General features: G+C 38.4%; 1 protein-coding gene and 1 pseudogene across 4 annotated transcripts in view; both read right to left on the bottom strand.

Moving 5' to 3' along the window:
* Positions 1 to 557: 557 nt before the first annotated feature.
* The window catches only part of MAN1A1 (mannosidase alpha class 1A member 1), a 162877-nt gene continuing 141053 nt past the window's right edge, over positions 558 to 22381 (bottom strand). For all 4 annotated transcript variants that reach the window (XM_023650991.2, XM_023650993.2, XM_023650992.2 and 1 more), the window contains exons 9-13: positions 17093 to 17208; positions 11011 to 11230; positions 10095 to 10267; positions 3732 to 3847; positions 558 to 3345 (exon numbers count right to left, since the gene is read on the bottom strand). In XM_023650991.2, coding sequence (XP_023506759.2) covers positions 3219 to 3345; positions 3732 to 3847; positions 10095 to 10267; positions 11011 to 11230; positions 17093 to 17208 — 752 coding nt within the window. In that variant the 3' untranslated portion in view covers positions 558 to 3218. The remainder of the gene's footprint in view (positions 3346 to 3731; positions 3848 to 10094; positions 10268 to 11010; positions 11231 to 17092; positions 17209 to 22381) is intronic.
* LOC102151032 (acidic leucine-rich nuclear phosphoprotein 32 family member B pseudogene) lies at positions 15481 to 16639 on the bottom strand (annotated as a pseudogene).

Here is a 22381-nt window from a genome sequence, read left to right on the forward strand (position 1 = left end):
AATAGCAACCAAAATGTCTGAAACATTCTAAAAAGTACAATATGAATTTGAAAAACCTAGACTTTTTCAAAAATATTGCAGGCTCTTCTGTAGCTGCAGTCCTCTCTTTTCTATTAAGCCTCTTCGACCACTCAAATCCTAGCAACCTCGTGCTCCCCTGAACCTCCACAGCAGAGCTGAACTCATCATTTAACACAACTCAATGCTGTTTTGTTTTGTTTTGGTGGTGGAGCGAGTCTGATCTCCTTGATTGGATTGTAAATTTAAGAACAATCATCATACTTTATACCAATTCTGACATCAACTCCCCGCTTCTACCCCACATGACCTGGTGTTAAACATGCTAGATTCTTAATAAAGGTATTTGACCAACCAAAGGCTGTGTATGCAAAACTATTTGCAATTTAAAGTTTTTAATGGAAAATGTTTCCTTGTCAAGAATCTCCGGGTTTGGTATGGAATCACTATCACGGTCTAACATTTCCATTTGCAACTGTATGCACTCACCCTACATATACAAAAGCTTACTTAAAAGGAGAAAAACAAAACAAATGAGATATATTAAAAGGCTTTATTCACAATAGAGAAATTTTACAAATATAGTTTTTAAAAATTATGTGTCAATCTATTATGTTTCCCATAACATTAGAGATTTATATAAAGTTGGAAATGACAGAATGGATTTACGTACAAATCAAAAACAATCAATGGAAAGAGTGGCTAATACATATGGAGTCATGACAAACAATGAGTTCTGTAAATTGCCATACGCCTTATGTATGTAATATTAATTGCACAAAGTATACCAAAAACATATGCACAAACACAAAATTAAGTGCTGTTTTAATTATTCACCTTTCAGGACATGAATAGATATGTAAACTTAGCTGCACAGTTTTGCAGAAAATGAATGAAAGACAGTGTCTACCTAAGGACTTCAATTGTTTAAAATAACTAATGCAAAATTTAACTTTAATTAAATTATATCACCGTAATATTAATCTCTTATCTTGTTTACATTTTTGGTGTTTTGGGACTTACGTTTAAAAATCCAAGTTCTAGAATTGAAAAACTTTGTTCTTGCCAGTGGCAGAGCAACATGTAGTACAATCCTCTTGCCTATTTATATTAGCAGACAAAAGGTACATTAGAGTGCAGTGTATACACACAACCTGATTTTAGCATCCGACCTGCTGCAGAAAGCCCTACCAGCTTTGTGCTCTTTCAAAGCAAATTGAAAAGCAGAGAAAATAAATAACAAATTGCCACTCCAAGGACATTCACATGAAAATTATAATCTAAATACATATGGCCCAATTTTGGCAATAATCTTTTATATGTTGCCTTTAAAAGGCAAAAAGGGAAAAAAGGACTCTCACTATCCATTCATTTCATATCATAAGGTGAGCTGAAGATATGAGTGGAAGAAGTTATTCTGGGTCACAGAAACACATTAACATGGCAATAATGATGTACTAAAGGATCTTTTCCATTTACTAATTTTATTAATTTCTTCTTCGACATATACCAATGTACAACACTGAAAAAAGAGCAGGTCACACAAGGTGGTCTTTTCAGACAACGGAAGATCTTTTGAAACGCTTTCAAAAGCTGAAACAGCTAAAACAATTAAGTCTATGGAGATCTGAGAAAATAATTATCCTAAAAAATATAAGGGTGAGCCATATAAAATTGCTTATATTGAACAGTTTTAAACTACAAATGCAGCAATTTCATAGGCTTCAGCCTAACTCATGGCAGTGCACTGATCTATCTGACCGGTGGAAGTTAACAATGCAGGTGGTCAAACTCTTTGTGCCTCAGTATGCACATCATCATATTAGCCCTTTCCTGGGAATATAGTTAAAATATGAACCGATATGATAAGAAAACACAAGATGTCACCAAATCTATTCTTGGGAAAACCACTCATATCTCAAAACAATGCTTTGAAGAATCATATAATTATTTTGATCTGCTCCAGGATTGTGGGGGATTGGCAATGTCCATTCCTATATATTGCTTCTAAGCCCGGATCTCTATGTTGAATTTAACTAGACAAAATATACTATAATCTTATTTGGCCTAAAAGTTTATTAGGTTTTCCTCAACTGAGCATGAATAGATACATTGGCAAAGCTTCTTTCAAAGTTAAATCTTGCTTTCATAAACCGAAATGAAATAATTTACTACCTTTGAGAAAGGGCCCTTTTCAAATCTGAAAAATCTGAACCAAATGTAATGCTTTCTTTTTCTCAAGAGAAAAAATTAAAGATGAAATGCAAACCAAAATCCATATGAAATACTCACCCTTTCTTTAGGGAGACCAATTTCTTCATATATTCAGTTAAAAGCAAAAGCTAGCCCACTAAAAGTTCCACTTTTCCCTTTAAAAAATGTAATTCAGTAATAGGAGAGCTCTGCAGAACTTGAAAGCTCACCTCGCTGTGCGGTAGGGAATGGAAAAAATAATTAACCAGTACACGATCCAGAAATGACACAGGGCATTTAAAGCAAAATTTGAGAACTAATTCACAAATTAGGAAACACTAATATAATTAACCAACAAAAATATACTGTGGTTCCAACGAAATGAGGTCAACATGAGATGATCCTTTTGGAATGACATTCTAATTTGAATTACAATGTGAGTGAAGTATTTTAGAAGACATTCTATCAAATAATGATAGACCCGCATAAGGAGGCTGTCACAGTTATAAGATCTGTCTCTGGTGGATAGACAAACCAGATTAATATGAAATCGAAAAGGAAAAAAGCTTCTTTAATATTTAATTTATTATTATGGCTTTTTGCAACATGGCAAAACATTACAGCTTAAAGCAGACATCATCTCCTCATAGAGGAGGAAAAAGTTTTGCAGTCAAATCAAAATTGTAATTAAGAGGTCATTGGTATACCATTCTACTCAGTTTAATAAAGATGATACGATACCTTCATGAACTCCAGAGATTACTTAAAAAAAAAAAGAAAAGAAAGAACAACTTGTGATCCACTGATAGAATAATAAGGGCTATGATAAGGAATTTAGGTCTGTCAATGCTTCTGATGGTAAACATGAAAGACTGCAAAACAATTTTAGAACTTAGAATAATCACAGACCTATTAATAAAAGTTCAACATGTGCCTGAACACCAGAAAAGGAATTATGAAGGTATGCAGTGAAGGGAATGGAGCAGAAGAAAATATCAATTGTCTTTTTATTGTTCATTGCCTTCACTCTCCTTTCCATCCGAACAGAGTACAGGGAGCAGATGTGCCTCGGTGTTGAAGATCCAATGTTCCAGAGGGAGTAGGTCGTCATCAGAAAATATTAAGTACAAATATCTGGAGAGAGACATGAGTACGTGAGGCCCGAGAGACCACGTCAGGCAGTGAAACCACAAAGACACCACAAACGCTACATCAGTGTCTCCACGCATCTCGTGGAGAAGGACGGACAACAGGGAAGTAGAGCAAACCCTGAGGGGATATACTCCTTAACGTGGAGTGAAGAAGCTACTCTGGGCTTGGTACTGTGTGTGAGACCCACACAAAGCAGTCCCAAGTCATCAAACTTACACAATGACTGAAAACACACCTGCAATTACTGCCATGCGTGCAGAACGGTGTTCGGAAGCAGTCATACTTCGTATTCCCTGAACATGTTCATGATACAGACATCTACAAAGATCTGGCCAGGTGCCTCAGTTTTGAGAGTAATTTTTACTTACTTCAGCGTCTCTGCCAGGAAGAAACTTTGCTGCACGTCATCATAACTCTCACGGCTGAGGTAAACATCCCTTAGGCCCGAATAGCCTCCGTTCACCCGGCAGTGATTTTCCAGGGCCTACATTACAAAGAAGAGGGGAAAAAATGGTCACATTTCAGTAAACCGATTGTTACTAATTTTGTTATTGCATTGTCAAATTCAAATAAAATGAGGATTCAAATGGAACGATAGATTGTAACCATTTCAGGTGAAAATTTAAAAAAACATAAAATGTAAATGCAAATAAAGTATGAAAAATTACAGGACATATGGACAATATATCTCACCTAAATAGAAAAACTTCCACACTTAGTTTTGGAATAATTTTTCAGTGATTTTTACCATTTCTGTCTATGGTCTAGAGAAGGGTTTGTCAAACTACGGGCCACAGGCTAAATCTAGTCTGCTGTTTGCTTTTGTAAATAAAGTGTTATGGAACCACAGCCATGCTCCTTTGTTTACATATTGTCTGTGGCTGTTTTTTCGTTACAAATGGCAGAGTTGAGTAGTTGCATACGGCCCCCAAGCCTAACTCTCTCTGGCCCTTACAGAAAAGGTTTGTTGACCCCCTGGTCTTGAGAGATTATTAATGTCAACTGTGACGATAAACCTCTGGTTGAGAAAGTGCACTGGACCAAAATCAGCTGCGGCTATAATCAGACCATCCTATTTCTTAAAAATTGATTGTGGAGTACTAATTCATGATACTGGAAACAGATATAAAAGAAGAAAATGGAAAGCAGTGAGAAAAATGTGGCTGGTATCTATTTCCAAAATGTATTTTTCTTTTCTTTAGTCTGAGATGGAAGAAGATAGGATGAATCCAGCGGTAATTATCTAGAGAGAAAGGATCCTATATTCCTGTAGTTATCTGACTATAATGAGTTTTTGGAAAAGAGATGGGTTGGGCAGTGTATAAATGAAAATTTAGGTAACAACCTGAAATAACTTGCCCTCTACTTTGTCAGCTGCCCCTTAGTTGACTGCTCCTTGTACTTTGAAATTACACTGGCTGCTTTGCTGGTTAGCAGGCATATTCATCTCCAGGAAAGTTATTTTCTACTTATCACATCCCACTAATCCTATTAACTATATAGTCAAATAAAAATTTCCATTGTATAAAAATTGCCATCAGAAATCTGTTTCTAATTCATAGCATGTGGACAAAAATAATAAAGTTTAAGACTAAACCCCCTAATATTTATGATGAAATAAAGAACACAGAAAAAAACCATTAATAAGGAAACTCAGGTTTTCATGTCATTTTTCATGCATTTTTCAGTTTTCTCTTATGAATCAAAACCCTGTCCCTCTTTTTCTTACATGCATAATTACACCCCATTTTTCCCCCATTTCACCCAACTAGCAAGAAGATGGAAAGCACACATCATGCTATATTAACTTAGAAAAATCTTCATTAACTAGAAAAGGGTTTGGGAGGAAAACATGGCTCTAAGAATGCGGAGCCCAGCAAAGAGAGAGAGATACGGCAAATCTAGTGAGCAGAGACACTGTGCCGAGCGCTCAGCTTCCATCTGCAGATACTGATATTGAGGATATTGATTTTGCACACTATGGGTGGAGGGCAGAAGGGAGAGTGCACGGGGCCACGAGGAGAAGCATTTAATTACCAGGGTAAAGAAATCTAACTGACAGGCTGCATGAATAAAGAAAATCTCTAATGATTTGGTACTTTTTAAAAGCCACCAGGAAAATAAGATCAAGTTAAAATAAATGCTTTGATTATATTCTTAGTTGCAGACAAGGAGCCAAATAGGGGAAAAGGCTGCAGAAAGGAACTTGCAGGTCCTATTATTTTTTTCCTTCCTTCTTTTTTTGGATAAAAGTTCTTTTTGATAAAAATTCAAATACCAGATACACTGGAGTAGGCCAAAAATTATTTGTAAAAAATGAAAAAAAAAATCAGGATTTAGAAGAAATAGGAAAATTCGTTGTTACGGAACATAATGAAATCCTATTTTCAGACATTTCCGGAAAAAAATGGATTATAACCACAAAACTTTTTCTTGGTTTTTCCCTTGAAGTTCTTTGGTGATAAGCTAGAGAGGACCAGGCATGAAAGACAGCCACCCCTTCCTCCCATACAAATTTCCATAAGGACCTTATTTTGTTACAGAAAAAAAGTTGCTGTGGGGGGTAGACAATGTCCAATCATTTCTCCTCTTTTCAAGGTCACCCCAGTCATTCTTTTCCTCCCGCAGTCCTAATGTGGTGAGTCATAGTAGTCAAGAACACAGCCTAAAGTTTCAGAGGAGGCGCTGAATCCCAGCCCTAGACTCCTGAACTGTGACCTCAGAGGGTCCTGGACGCAGGTGGCGGCCCTTTGCTCAACATGGGGCTGTCACGAGGCAAAAACAAGATGACATGCTCAGCACAGTGACTGAGGCCTTTCCGAGGATTAGGGAGGACTAGCTACTTTTATTTTTTGAGGCTTTTCGTAAATTAAAAAGAAAAAAATAAAAGAAAATGCCAAAGAGGCATTTTTAACTTTCAGATTTTTAATCTTCATGGCAAGTCTAAATTTTAAGACTTTAAGATTGTGAAGCTGAGGACAAGCAGCTCTCTGGGGCCCTGGTACCAGGCCCTGGTTGTACAGTACCTCAGCGGTGGAAGCACTCATGTATCTATGCTGCATCGTCTGATGAGAACATCATTTTACTGCACTCTGTTCTTGGGACTCTCAACCTTTAGGCATAGGGACCAGCTCAATTCTATGTAAATGATTACATTATTAGGGACCATAAGTGACTGGGATGTGCTAACAGCAGAGAACAGAAGGATAGACTGGAGCTCTAAACAAAGGAGGAAGGACACACCTGATGCCAAGCGACCATACTTTTTAGGGGGAGAAAGGTAAGAGAGCAGAGAGCAGTGTGAGGTAAATCCATCAGAAATCACCACTGTGAGGCTAGAAAAGCATCCTCTTATCTACTGGGTTAGATATCTACACAGTTGATCCACAGAGATTTCTGAGCAGATCTCAGGGAACAAGGCTGATAACAAGGCTGACCTGTTGAGTTTGGTCTGACCTTAAAGGTAGAACCAGATAAAATGGACATGTCAGAGTTTAGAAACAGGGATCAAGCCTGGGGGGCAGAAGAAGGAATGTGGAAGACAAATCCCTCTCTGAGAGCCAGAACATCCAGGTGGAAAAGGTCAGATTTAGAGGACTAGAGAAACATGTCTGTACAAAAAAAAGAAATCCCCATATAACAAGGCTTATCCACTACTGTGGACTGGCAAAGACAGTATACAATGTATACATACCTACATTTATAGACACTATATAATCTATATTTACCTACACATATATGAATGTATACGTATAACCCACAGTATGAGCTTTATCAGAACATTAATTATACATATTTAATTGGGAGGAATTTAATAAAGTTCTTTGTGACATTATTGAGAAAAAGAAAAAGAACCATCAGGTAGATGTTTTTCTGTCGGGTAGGTGCACAAGCGCTTGCACACCTGTGATGAATGGATGGTGGTAACCAGTGGAGGAGGTCTCTAACACCGCATGCTGGATCATGTACTTTCATATTTTGTTCGACATTATTATTCAGAAATTTAGTTAAGACATGGAAAGCAGGTTTGCCAAGTGTATCAGCGAAAGAAGGCTGGGAAGGAAGGACTCTGTTAGAAATAGGAGAACAGCTGACAAACACTTTACAAACCGCAAGCATGGGTGGAAACAAGCACAGAACAACAGAGACGTGTCAACGGTAGCTAATGGAGTGGTTAACGTCATGTGACCATAATTTCAACATATGCCAGGGGCTTTATAAATCTACAAGAAGAACAAGTTGGATCACAGGCTGCGGGAAGTAACCCTCAGAGGTGAAGTTCTTGAGTCACAGGGCTGTGCTGGAGACGCTAGAGCTGGAAACCATGTCATGAGGACAAGGTGGAGGGAAGTGACGGGTGAGGAAGGGAACAGGTGGCAGAATGAGCTGACTTCAGATAACTGAGCAGGTGAAAGGTAGAAGAGAGAGGGTGTTTTCCCCCCAGTATCCCCAGAGCACAGAACACTATAAATTTCTGGTTTCAAAAGAAATAACTTGCTAACACTTTCAGCCATTAAAATATGGAATGAATTACTTTATTAGTAGTATATTCTTTTTTGCTACAAAGTCCTTGAATTGATAAAGAATAGCCATCTGACAAGATATGGAGAGGAGACTTTTCATTGAGTGGAAGGCGGACTAGGTGATTTTTAAGATCCCCTATGCATTAGCTTGGGTTCCCCTAAAAAGAGAGCATGTGATGAGGAATGGATGTAGGAAGTTTTCTGGGGAGGTGATATCAGGAAGTGAGCGAGTGAGGAGAGTGAAACAGGGAAGGAAGAAGAGCCACTGAAATATGTTGAGCTAATACAGCGGTGTGCAATGGGAGCTCCCTCCTGCTGGAAGTCCTCTGAGGAACTGTGTGGAACACATCTAGGAATTTTTCTTCAAAAAAGGAAGGCTGGGATAGTTATCCATTAACTCCAAAACCTCATAGGTTGAAGGTTGCCCCTGGGGCCATTAACTCCCACACTTCCCAGCTCACAGCCAGCTGCCTGGGAAGAAGCTCTGAGTCAGGAAAGCTGGGAAGCAGTGGGCGCTTGTGGGATGCTGCCTGCCGGCACGTGAGGGCACTGCCCACTGCAGCTGTGGCTGAAACACGGGTGTGTGTGTGTGTGTACAAGCTGAGTGGAGTGACACAAGGGAAAAAGAAGTGCTGCCATAGCTTCTAAGTCTATAATTTTTGTGCTCTAAAAAAGGCAAAGGCCCAGCACTCCTCCCTTCCCACTGTATTTCAAGTTCTAGCAGAAGTTAGTGTTGTGACACAGGGAAACAATTTCATATCAGATGTTACACTAAAAGTTGACAACAGATAAAAATCCTAACACATAACCAATCTTATTACTTCACAAACAAACAAATTCCCCTGAAGAACCAAGCAAATCAACACTTCCTGCCCACATGACCATAGAGACTGACTTATTTTCCATTTTTGATCAATTTCTATCATACATTTTTCATATTTTAACATCTTTAAAATTGGCATGTCCTAATTTAATTGGTAGTGTTGTACTTTCTTAGTGGTATATAAAATAATGGTATTACTTATCAATTATGGTGTTTACACTTGATGAAATATGTTATTCCTGATATTTTCAATTTAAACTGATATTTGCAAGGTGAATATTAGCCTTAATTCCTTTGCTGGCCTATGGAGACTAAAAAATTCCCCATCACCAAAGCTTAGATGAACCTCAATTTTAATACATTTTTGAGAGAAAAAACCCATAAATTTAAAGAAACTGCAATTACCACTGACTAAACATAATTAGAAAACTTTGCAGAAAAAAAAAGAGGCCTAAAGAATTGCTATTATTCAAAATGACTGATGACTAGTGATAAGACACATACTAAATGAAGAGGGTAATAAGCAAGATTCATCAACGGCTTCCTAAGATATTAGTTAAATTTTACACAAAGGTAATATTCATTTTAGATTCCCTGAGAGAAGTTATTCCTAATGGACAGGTTTTAAAGACAGCTGACTTTCTAACAAAGAGTGCTAGAGAAGAAGGGAGTGTATTTAAAGTGTTTGCTTATTCTTATCTCCTGAATTTCCTCCCATTCCTTTCAGAAGAATAGCTCTTAAAATTAGACATTGTTGGATGCAGATTCTGGAGTGTGCCTCTGCTGGGTTCCAGCACACAAAGTGTTCAATAGATTCGTGTAGGAAAAGGAGACACCATATTCGCAGGAAGAGACCCAAGAGGTGACAAAGACAAAACAAGACACTGGACAGATGGAAAGCTTATAGACATTCAGAGAAACCTGACTAGTTCTTCTATAGGCTCTTTCTAAAAGCTAGATCTAAGCAGCTAATTTACTCCAAGTAAAAGCATATATCATCATTTCAGTGCCCAAAGACTAACAGAAAAAGCCACACAGTGGTTTCTTGAAACCGAGAATAGGCAGGAGTGACTCTCCCCAAGTAACCCTTTGTGGAGTTAAGTGATCACCATTTCTATAGCTGTGGGAACTTAATTTCATAATATGCCCTTCTAGATATTTCTTTCAATATCAAAGTAGGTATATTTATATCACTGTTAAACAAAGCAAAGTTGAAGCCAGGGACGTAGGGTGATTTCACTGAAAACACTCAGTCTTGAATGGAAAAGAGGCTGGTCAAAGCTTTAAAAATCATATGAAAGTTGATATGCTACATTTATAGCATCACTGGACATTTTTTCCTGAGTCATTTATCTCTAAGAAGCATAAGCAAGTTAGAACATCACCTCCACGGCTTCCCAGGCCCATTTCCTGTACTTCGGATCATGAGTCAGTCGCCACATGTACATGTAAGTCTCCACCACCTCTGGCCGGAGGATGTAGTATTTTTCATTTTGCCTTGTAGCAATGGCTTCAACACCGCCATCAAATCTGAAAGCTTCTGGTCCCAGTTTCACAACTAAAGGACATGCAATGGGTGACAAGTGTCATTGTCCTGAACAATGCTTAAATGAAACTAAAAAGTACTTCATAACATTCAAGAGAGATGCCAAAAACAATCACTTTAAGGAACAGTTACAAACGTCATATCATAAGCAATATTCAATACACTTTTAAAATTTAGTCCTCTGAAAGAGTCCATTTTAGAAAATGATACGATCCTTTTCTTTCATTTAACCACCATTTACTGAGCACCCTCCAGGCACGTACAAGGAACCACAAAAAACCTTATTAACTAGCTAGAAAAACCAGTGGTTGAGAATTCTAGGTCATTATGTCATGAAAGGTTATTTAATTTCTGTGCTTCAAACTCCTATGTTATGAGAAAGGAGCCAGACACAGTTTATTCCACGGAGATACTGGGAAGATTAATTGTGGTTTATAAAATACTAAGTTCCTTTTGCACAGGGACAGAGACTGTTGCCCAATGTTATTTACCTACCACAGGGTCAACAAATCAGACTGGCTTAACCTTTATAGCCTGGATTTTTATTTCTTGGCAAACTAAGGGTAAATATTTTTATGTAGAAAAAGCAGTGCCTCAACGTAAAAATAGAAATTCCTTTTAGATATTAATCATGATCTTCAGGTTTCATTAGCCACAGTGGATATTCTTTCGATGGCAGCAATGGCAAACTTCCTTACTGAATCAAATAAAAGCAGGTGGGAATAGATTGTAAGTGAGGAATGACAGGTACTCACAAGTGCGATTGTACGACTCATGACAGGTACGGGCAATTTCAGCCCCGAGTTGAAGGTAGTGCTGGGTCATGCCTGGGGGAGCATCGTCTGCCCCGAGCGCAAACATGCCTCCAGCAAAGCAGGTCAGGTGGCCCATCTTGTGTTCCAGGAGGCCCCCTTTCCACTCCGCGATGTATGTTAGTCCCGTACTAGACTTTCGGATCATGTGAGTCTCAATTGCCTGAAAGTAAGACTTATTTTCAACATTTTGCAATCTCTTCTCAAATTTATACTAAAAATACCCCCCGACATTATAAAAAGATAAAACATCACTCACAATTCGAGTTTGATGTTGCAAACCCAATTCAACCTAAAATTACATGTTATTGCCTTCTGTATTCTCCCTCTAGTCTATGCTTTATTAGTTTGGTGAGTTGGAAGTAATGCTGTTGGGCCAGCCTAGTTGTTGTTGCTTGGTTCCATGACCAAATGTGTGGAGTCCTCATACCCAAAAAGCTGTCCCCTTCTCAAAGACAGGCCACTGGTGTAGTGTAATAGTTGGCTTAGAGCATTTCCCTTTCCACAGAAGGAGAAATAACACTGTGGCCCTGCCCTGGATGAAGAATGGAACATATTTGTGTATAAAACCCAGGCTTGTGGTATTACCCTTCCTTTTGCTCTTAGGCTTGGAGGGGTAGAAAACTGAGCGGGACAGAGGAGCTGTTCTCGAGTCAGGTTGCCCGGCTTCAAATTCCAGCTGCGATACTTGCTATCTGTGAACTTTGTGGGTTACTTGCTTGCTGTATCCCTAAATCTCAGTACCCTTATTTGGAAAATGGGAATAGTAGAATCTACTGAAATTCTCCGCAAAATTTTGTTTATAGTGCGGTCAGTACTGTGACTTGCACTTGATAAAGGTCATTTACCACAACATTCACTTTTCCATTGTGGTAACACTTGAGTTAAGTTCCCCCTAATAATTCTATTAAAAAGCACATTAGTATGCAATGAATAAATCCTTTTTAAAAAAAGAAAAAATGAATAAAGATCCATAAATTTGGGAGAAATGACAATGTTTACAAAAAATTATTTATAAAACACTTTTATTTCTTCCCTAGGACAGCTGATACTCTTTTAAATTAGATAGGGAAAATACAATAAGCCTTATATTTTAAAAAGCAAAAATGAAGTGCAAGTATTTGGAATTACTAATTTCCAATTACTGTAACCGGAAATGCTCTGCCCACCCCAGTTACTCCATAGAAGGAAAAGTGCTATGACTGTGTCTATACCTGTTACCTATTATCAAAAAAGAGGAGTTTTTTGGAAATATATTTGGGAATAGTAGACACAAACAAAACTTGTGATAGAGAAGAACGAATAAGAATGAATACACAGGCAGATAAAACCTTTCCTATCTTTATTAGAAATAAACAAATGAAACCAAGATGGTAAGAAATAAATGAACACACTACTGTGCTCATTAACTGTGGTTAAGCTAATTTTATTGATGGTCTAGTTATTACATGAATATTTCATTCTTATTTAATGCAACTGAACATCTTAGCTATTTACACTTCTCATAGCACAAATTGCAATAAAGTCCTTCAAGCAGATACTTGATCATCACCCAAGAAATTATTCTTTCTACACGGCAAGAGTAATAGCTTTTAAGCATGGATTAGGGAAACATTATTACCCTGTTATGGATCCTGAATAAAGTACTATATTATTTTTGGCATGATTCTGACCAAGTTGCTACCTCTCAAAATAAACTACAACAAAGTTCCAAGACATTTAAAGCAATATTTGTGTGGCAGTGGGAAAATGTAAATAAATATAAATGAAGAAAAAATAGTCTTTAGTGGCTCTAAAAAACAGGTGCCAAGCCTATGGAGAAGTGATTAGGAAAAAAGAGTATTCCTTATTTTGTGATTTCATCCTTCTATATTTGAAAAAAATTAGTTTGATGAAGCCTTTGAATCCTAAATGTTTAATACATCACTTGCCCAGATACCATTCACTCCAATGGACCTCTGGCAGGGAGAGCATCCACCACTGTGGATTCTCACTGTGGTTTCCAGATAAGGCCATACTAGCCAGTTGAAAGCTCAAAGTATTTTGTTACTAAAACAACCAAAGAAAACATACCACTCTGGGATTAAACATTTTCCAAAATCCACTTGAAGCTAAAACTGATGATCTGTATCTCCAGGAACTCAACTGTCCAGAACAATAATGAAGGGATCTTCTCCTCAGTAACAATGATCTTTTAAATTACAGCTCAGCAGAAAGACACTTTGCTCCATAAGACATGGCTGCTTCTCAAAATCAGAAGCTTAATTGTTCTAGCTTTGCTTTCTAAGTTAAAGACACATAATGGATTGAAAGTGGTTTTTGTTTTTTTTTTTTTTTACTATAAAGAGAAATAGGAAACATTCTGACTTTATTTGTTCTTAATGGATTTTCCTGTCAATGGTTTGTCTAAATACAATATGTTAAAGCTGTGTGAGTATAGTTCTAGAAACTGGGGGAAACTATTTCAAAGAATATTTTAAAGTTCCCTTTCCTGGAGGATCAAGATCTCAGGGGGCCACTTTAAGATCAGAATAATAAACTATCCAGCAGGATAGTAATTAAAAAATGACATAATGGGGGGCTGGTCCCGTGGCCGAGTGGTTAAGTTCGCGCACTTTGCTGCAGGCGGCACAGTGTTTCGTTGGTTCGAATCCTGGGTGCGGACATGGCACTGCTCATCAAACCACACTGAGGCAGCGTCCCACATGTCACAACTAGAAGGACCCACAATGAAGAATATACAACTATGTACTGGGGGGCTTTGGGGAGAAAAAGGAAAAAAATAAAATTAAAAAAAAAAAATGACATAATGGAAACCATACTCTATGGATGAGAACTCCCTAGGTTAAAACCTGAAACCTCATAGAAGTGAAGAAAAACCTGGAAGAGGCCATGTGAACCATATCCTAGTCTGCCTTTGACATTCATCACGTGCTTTAATAAAGTCTGTGCTAAATGAAGGCCAATGTTCTAACTAAGGTGTTCTGGTTCTTCTATGTGAAATAGTCAAGAGTTGCATCTGCTCTACTTAGTGAAGCTCCCTATTGCCCAGGGGAGGGAATCAATATAATATTCAATCTGGGCAACCAGAGCAGAGCGAGTTGCATGTATACTTAAATAAATAAATCAGCCTATGTCAAAATCACCCAGACCTCCTGTCAGGGAGACCAATTTTAGAATACTGGCTATATCACCGAGATTACAAATTTCCATTTTTTTCCCCCTATGAATTACTATTCTCGATTATAAAAAATTTCCAAATGGCCAATGAAAAGATCAATTTTCTGATGATTTAGCCATAATTTTACAACATTATTTGAGACGCCTTGATAATAATTAATACTTAAAACATATATGTTACCATACAAAATACTTATCAACCACAAAAGTACTTGATTCTGGTAAAACATTTTGTTCCTGAAAAGTGGGGAACATGTCCATGTGTTTTATATAAAATAATTTCACTTTATTCGCTGTCAAACTGTATTTCATTTTTGACTGAGGCTTAATTGGAGGTGCTTCCGTTTACTTTTCCACTGACTACCTTCTGTAGACTTTGCTAAGTAGTTTCTAACTTTTCTTATTAACTTACTGCCTAGAAAGAAACATTTAAATGTAATATGGAAATTCTTATTCACAAATAAATCCATAGGGGTGAGGTAAAAAGGGACAGGTGTTCACACAAATTTTAGTTGGAATTTTGGTTGCGCACTCACCGTCTCTGAGGTTTAGTTCCCTTATCTGTAAAACTGGGTGAATAATACATAAACTATTGTGAGGAAACAAACACTTTCTTTAAAGTATCTACTAACACACTGCTTAGTACACAGCAGGCAATTCAACAAATTTTTGCTCCTTCTCATTCTTCTTCCATTATAAAGGGTCTTTTAAAACTATTAATAATCTTACCTTAAATATTAGTTCAGTTAGTTCAGAATTTTATAGGTGAATTTCCTTAGAGTACTGTCCACATATCTCTGGAGATAAGTTTACTTCAAATGGAGGTAGACTGGGATTGTCTGTAATCTTGGGCAATTTTTTTTTTTTTTTTTTAACCAAAGAGGAACATGTTTATTTCACTTAAATTCTTAAAAATATTTTTTTGGGGGGCTGGCCCCGTGGCCGAGCGGTTAAGTTCGCACACTCCGCTGCAGGCGGCCCAGTGTTTCGTTGGTTTGAATCCTGGGCGCGGACATGACACTGCTCATCAAACCACACTGAGGCAGCGTCTCACATGCCACAATTAGAAGGACCCACAACGAAGAATATACAACTATGTACCGGGGGGCTTTGGGGAGAAAAAGGAAAAAATAAAAAAAATCTTTAAAAAAAAATATTTTTTTGGCAGTTGTCACATAAAAGGTCCTAATGTAAAAAAATTTCATTAAAAAGAAAAGCATGAAAAAACAGACCCAAAATGTTAAGATTTTATTTACAAAGCTTCTTTGTTGTACAGAAAGTAAAAATGCTGTTACAATCTCGGTGTAACTGGTAGCCACAGACGGCTGACTCGCCAATCACAGCTATCCATGCCACAGCAAGAGTCTGACACGAAAACCTAACAACGCTTATAATTTTGTTGGGGTGAAGTCCTCAATCTTGGTGGTGGATTTCCAAGAGGGACTAAACAGAGGGAGGCGGAATGTCACAGGAACTATTCTTTGGCTCTTTGGGTGGGTGGGTGTCCTGGGGTTTGTATCACAGCTACCTTTTTAAAATTATTATTAAACAGCTACCAAATCCATGAGCAGTCCAACCCATACTGAACAGTTCTCTTTTCTGCAGGTTATTTGGGGTCTTAATCATCTTCTCCTTCATCATCTGTTTCTCTCTTCCTCTTTTCACCTTTCCCGCTTTCTTCCTCCTCTTCATCCTCATCCTCATCCTCTTCATCTTCATCAACTTCTCCATCATGTCCAAACTCTTCCTCCTCACCATCCTCATCCTCTTCGTCCTCCTCTTCTTCGTCCACACCGTCCACCTCGGCATCCGAGTCGGGGGCTTCCAGATCCTCTCGGTCATAGCCATCCAGGTAGGTCAGCTGGGGCAGGAGCTTGAAGACACTCTCTCGGTAGTCATTCAGGTTCGTAACCTCACCGTTAAACAGATCCAGGCTTTTCAGACAGTCCAACTTTTTCAGAGGTTCCAAGGTGCCGATGCCTCTCAGTTTATTTCCACTTAAGTTTAGATGTGTGAGATTTGGAAGTTTTTCTGCTAACACGTCCAGACCTCCAAAGATTCTATTGTCACTGAGCTCAAGCTTTTTCAATTTAGGTAGTTTGGGGAGATTTGAAACTGAAAATCAAGCCTACATTTATTAGACTGAGGAACTCTTTCACAAATTCAGCTGTTAAGCCCTCAATTTTCCCATCGTTTGATTTGCAATTGTCCAGGACAAGTTCTCGAACCGCGGCCGGGGTTCGGTTCCGCAGCTCCAGGTGGATCCTCCTCTTCATGTCCATGTTCCCGTCTTCCCCACTCTTCAGACTTAACTTTCCGCGGCGGGGGCGGAGCGGGGAGAGGCCGTCCGGCCTGCGCGGCGTGGGAGGGAAAGGGGGCCGGAGCGCGGCGCCTCACTACCGCCACCCCCGGCCGCGGCCCCGCACTGCGCTTAAATCGGCGACGCGGCGCAGCCGGCTGCTCGGCTCCACTCGGCCCCGCCAATCTTGGGCAATTTTAACTTAGTCAATTTTCAGAATACAAATTCAGGATTTTCTTCCCCCGCAATTTTAATTGTGCTTCTAAGCAGGGAACTCATACTTACTGAAGAAAAACATCCCTTTTTCAGATATGTGAATCTTCACTGAGGTTTGAACCATGTAAAAAATGTTTAACTGCCCTTAGAACTAAATACATCCGGTCTGATCATTACTATTATAATTATACTAACAGCTTTGAACTCTACCCAAGTGGAAATATTTTGGAACCCACTCATGGAGTATTCCATTTTTTCATTAAAGCTTGATTAATATGCAAGTTATAGGTTAGAGTTGAGCGGCAAAGATGATTTAAATACTGGGTTTACCTGAACAGCCTCAAAATACATCTTCTTAGCTTCTAGATCTTTCTTGCCAGACATTAACCATGACTTTAGCAAATATTCATAAAAGCTGTCTCCAAGTCCTCCAACTGAGACATGATCTGCAAAGGGAGGGAAATGAATTTGAGAGTGATTCAGCCTTTAATTCAGATAATGCAGCAAAATCACATTAGCAACAGGGATGCACAACCCCACATCGACTGCAACTCACGTTACATTTAAATGCCAACAAATCTCTTGTTTTCAGAAAGATATTCTGAAACGAGCAGATGTGCTGTTAACTCATGTGATATACTCTAAATAACTGCCACGGTAGTTTTGTAAACATGAAGATAAAAAATACATAATCACCCCTAATTCCAAAAATCTGGTTCTCTAGCAAAAATACCAAATTAAAATGTTTCATGGTATATATTCAAATAAATTTTTAATTGCTTTAGCTCTCAATAATATAAACTATGTCAAAGCTACGACTATTAGCAAATCTTAAAAAAAGGGGGTTTGCAACAAAACAAGAAGCTCCCCAGCTTCTTGTGGCTTACTATTGTTATTATTACTATTTGGTAAGTTATCTAGTGTTATCAATCCGAAGGATCAAAATCCTTTGAGGAGAGGCAGTATGAAGGATAGAGCAGAAGTTTTTCTTCCTAATACTCCATTTCTACAATCTTCCTCCATTGCCAGTTTTTAAATATTACCTACAATCTTGCAACTTGTAGGGTACATATTCTCATGAAAAGTGTGAAAACTGAGGCTTAGAGAGGCTAAATGAGATGACAGCACTGGAAATGCCATCTGACTCTACAGCCCACACAGGGTCTCGCACGTGGATCTGCTTGCTCTCCCCCGTGAAACACTATATGTATTCTTCCGCCCACTGCTTGAATTCATCCTTTTATTTTTCAAGCACATTTACCTACAAAAACAGATTCATAATCTATTTGAAATATCCTTCCTAGAACTCATAGAGAACTTAAACATTCATAAGATACCCTTACTTTGAAAAATTGCATTTGAAGTTTCATAACTAAAAACCCAATTTTATGTCTATTTAAAAAAAATCAAACCTTTATTTGTTGACTTAGTTATGCAAAAGTCAGTCTGTATTTATACAGCTATCAAGACAATTTTCTCCTGACACCTACCCAACACCTCCACTTGGAGGGCTACGTGGAGACCTAAAAGTGAACAGGTTAAAAGTGAATTGTCTCTTCCTCCTCAACTTTATCTTTGGCTCTGGTCCCTGTCTCACCAAGTGGTACCACTATCCTCTCAACTGCACAAGTGAGACATCAGGTAATCACTCTTGACTTCTCTCTCACTCTCACATCCAGTGAATTACCCAGCTACTGCTTTTACTTCCTAAGGATCTCTTGAATCCATCCACCCCTCCCTGTCCTCACCAATACGATCCTGGCCCAAGCTACCCCTATCTCCTGCCTTCTAGTCTGCAATGGCCAATTATTTGGTCTCCTGCACTCTGATAGCATGTGGCAATTTAAATATAAATTAATTAATATAAAATTAAGAAATTCAGTTCCCCAGACATACTAGTGCTCAACAGCTACATGTGGTCCTTGGCTACTGTACTGACCAGGAAGAGAAAGCACATTTCCGTCATCACAGAAAGTTATAATGGCAGTGCCACTTCAATCTGTTCCCCACATTAATGTCAGAGTACTTTGAACATGTGAATCGGATCACCCCTTCCTTGAAGCCTTCAATGGGGAAGACTCAAATCCCGGGTCTTTGGAGACCTGGGAGGCCCTGCATGATCTCAATCTCTATATCATCAGGCCTGCTCCACTTGCTCTCTGCCCTCTTGCTATTTGGCCCTTCTTTTGCTTCCTCATAGCCATCAGGGGTCAGCCCCATGGCTGAGTGGTTAAGTTTGCACGCTCCCTTCAGTGGCCCAGGGTATCGCCGGTTCAAATCCTGGGCGCAGACATGGCACCACTCATTAAGCCACACTGAGGCAGTGTCCCACATACCACAACTAGAAGGACCCACAACTAAAAATACACAACTATGCACCAGGGGGCTTTGGGGAGAAAAGGAAAAAATAAAATCTTTAAAAAAAAAAAAGCCATCAGGCTCCTTCCCACCTGCGGATTCTATAGGCATTGCTCTCTCTGCCTGAAGTGCAGTCCCTGACTCCTTTCCCCCACATTTAGTGATTCTCACTCATACTTCACATCTGGGATCAAATGTTGCTTCCCCCAAAGAAGCCTTCCCTGACAGCCCACTGGGTTCCCTCGTTACACGCTTTTTGATAGCATGCGTCTACCATACTTGCAATTTCATAAAATGGAGGAATTTTTTTCTGTCTCCTTCTTGAGATTATGATCCAGCAGGACAGAGACCAGAACTATTAAGTTTTCCAGTCCACATCCGCCCCTAGAAAGTATCCTGAACATCCTAGATACTCAGTAAACAACTGATGAACAAAGCAAAATTCTAAGTCAGTCTTAATAAGGATTACTTATTCAAGCCAGAAGGGTTGTATTTTTAGGTAGCTAAATATGTTATTTTCTCATTGCAAAAAGTCCAGAATTATAGTTTTAAATTTAATGTAAAATTAGTGTTTTTAAAATTGGAAGGCTGATTCTTAAAATAGCAGTGTTTGAAGTGACCTTTACAGTTTCCTAAATGAATCGCTACAGAAACCTCTGACATTTACAAACTAAACAGACTAAGTACCATCTCATCAATAACAAGCCCTGTTGTTACAAACATGATTGCAGGAGACAAAGGCAAGTGATGCATGGTAAAGCAAGTCACCGTCTGGTAACTGTCGAAATAACAAGGACTAAATGAAGTAATAGAAAACGATGGCAGGGATCCAGACATGTCCTTCAGAGTTAAAGCAATGAGAGTTGAAAACCAACAGTCAGAAGCAGCTTCATTTTCTTCCCCCTTGGGTTATGATTCTCAAATGGATGGAAGAAGCAAGTTTGGGCATTTGGTGATTTTTAAAAAAGGAAAAAGGGTTAAATAATAATACATTTGTTTTAGTTAATTTTGGTTAAGTGCTGGTTAATTTTCTGGTTTTTATTTCCTGCCTGTAAAATTTTCATACTGGGAAAGAATCAAAATAAAGGAACACAGAGGAGAAAGAAGAGAAAGTCTTTTTGATAATTTAGCATATCACTCACTAAGCTTCCTTCATGTCTGGATGACTATTTGTGTTGGCAACAGAGTCCTGTGTAAATATCTTAGTGGATGTGGGAGAGAACATATCTGATTTTATCAGCAGGAAAGGACTGCCTACTTCTAGAAAGAATGTATATGATATTTTTATTCCTGAATGGCTTAAAGGTAATATATAGTCACTGAAATATTAATGTTCTTCTCTAAAGGGGGCAATTTATTCTTTTCTTCCCAATAGGAATGGGTTCCATAAAAGGATTCCTAATACTTAGAAAGAGAAAAAAGCAAAGCAAACAGCAAAAGAATCAAGACAAAAACGAACACTCAATATCTTCATTTTTTAATACTTTGTAGACTTCATCTGAACTTCTCTCCACAAAGCAATCCCCTAATGATGCTAGTAACACTATATCTATCTTAATGTTGTTATGTTAATCAAAGAAGGGAGACAGTTGTTTTGTCTATAGACACAGAGCCCCACATCTGGCCTCTACAGTCACAAGATATTATCAGCGAGCAGGGCTGGATGCTGCCTCTCAGCCACAATTGAGCAGCAGGGACAAACTGCTCAAAGAGAACAAATAGAACCATTTTTAAAAGCAGAGGCAGAAAGATAGTGAGACTGGACACAGAGTGCATGAGTATTCACTAAATTCAAGTAAGTAAACTTTTACTAGGTGCAAGATACCACGTGTTGGGTTAACAAATATGACTAAGACAAAGTCACTGCCCTCAAAAGTTTTGGATTCCTAGGAAGGTGGGTATGTATATGAATCATTAGGAAATGGATTGTGATAGGAAAGTACCCAAGTGTTGGGATACGGGAGGAAAGGGGGTGAGTAGAGGAGGAGCGGGAGCTAACAAATTCCAACGAGGGTCTTGAAGAAGAAGGCCTCTAGAAGAAATGGTGAGGGGCTGGGCCTTGGTGGGGCTGGAAGAGTTGTAAAGAGGTTGAGGAAACAGCACAAGTCAAGACCTGGATAAGGCCAAGCAGGCCTTGATTAAAGAATGAAAAAATAAGTGTGTCTTCCTTGACGCTGGAACATATGATGGGGGTGGCGCAGGAGGGACAGGAGACTCATCAACCCTATTTGTTTTTCCATCAGGAAATTGGCCATAAGCAATCCAAAGATAAAGGTCTCTTTGTACCAAGAAACATGGCCAAATGCATGGGATATGGTGACCCAGAAGGTGAAGCTGGGCTGTTCCAGCACAACTGACTCCTTTTATCCCTCTTCATAGTGACTTCTAAATCCCAAATCACAGGAAGAAAACAGTAAACAATAGAGACTTTTCTTCAACTTTTGAAATCTTTTGTGAGGAGGAGAACTCTAAAAATGCTTGTCCTTTCAGAGAATCAGATCTAGTCATCTTGTACTTAGAAAGCTACTTGAGTTGTGTTTTATCCCAAATACTCTAGTGGCCCTCAAACTTTTTAGTCTCAGCACAACTTTATATTCTTAAAAATGAATCAGCACCCTGAAGAACTTGTTTATGTAATATCTTTCCGTATTTACCATTTTGTAAATTAAAACAGAATTTAAAATATTTTCTTAATTTGTTTAAAATAACAATATACCCATTATGTTAACATACAGTTTTTTTCATAAGAATACTTTGTATTTTATGAAACAACAACATTTAGCGAGAAGACTGACACTGTTTTACATTTTAATGTTACTGTACTAGGAGACAACTGGATTTTCACATCTGCTCTACATTCAATCTTTTAGTATACGTTTTTCTGGCTGAAACACATGAAGAAAATTCAGCCTCACACATTTATAGCTGGAAAAGGAGAGGGTATTTTAATAGTCCTTTCAGATAATTGTGAATATTTTTCTTTGGTACTACAAAACTTGACAAGTGGTTTTCTAAAGGTTAAAGTTTTTTAACAGTTAGTTGCAATGTGTAATTAGAAACCACATCAATGAACTTTTGTACCGTTACATGAAAATCCATTGGGCTACCTGGCACTTTGAATGGGTCTTTTTCTCACATATGGTTTTGTAACAGCATGCACTGGTCATTTGGGAAATATTGGTTCACTAAATTATGCAGCTCTTCCAGCTGTTGACACATTTCATTATACAGTATCCAAAACCCCACATTTGTTAACATTAT

The sequence above is a fragment of the Equus caballus genome, chromosome 10 (assembly GCF_041296265.1).
Source record: "Equus caballus isolate H_3958 breed thoroughbred chromosome 10, TB-T2T, whole genome shotgun sequence".
In the NCBI taxonomy this organism is placed as follows: Eukaryota; Metazoa; Chordata; class Mammalia; order Perissodactyla; family Equidae; genus Equus; species Equus caballus.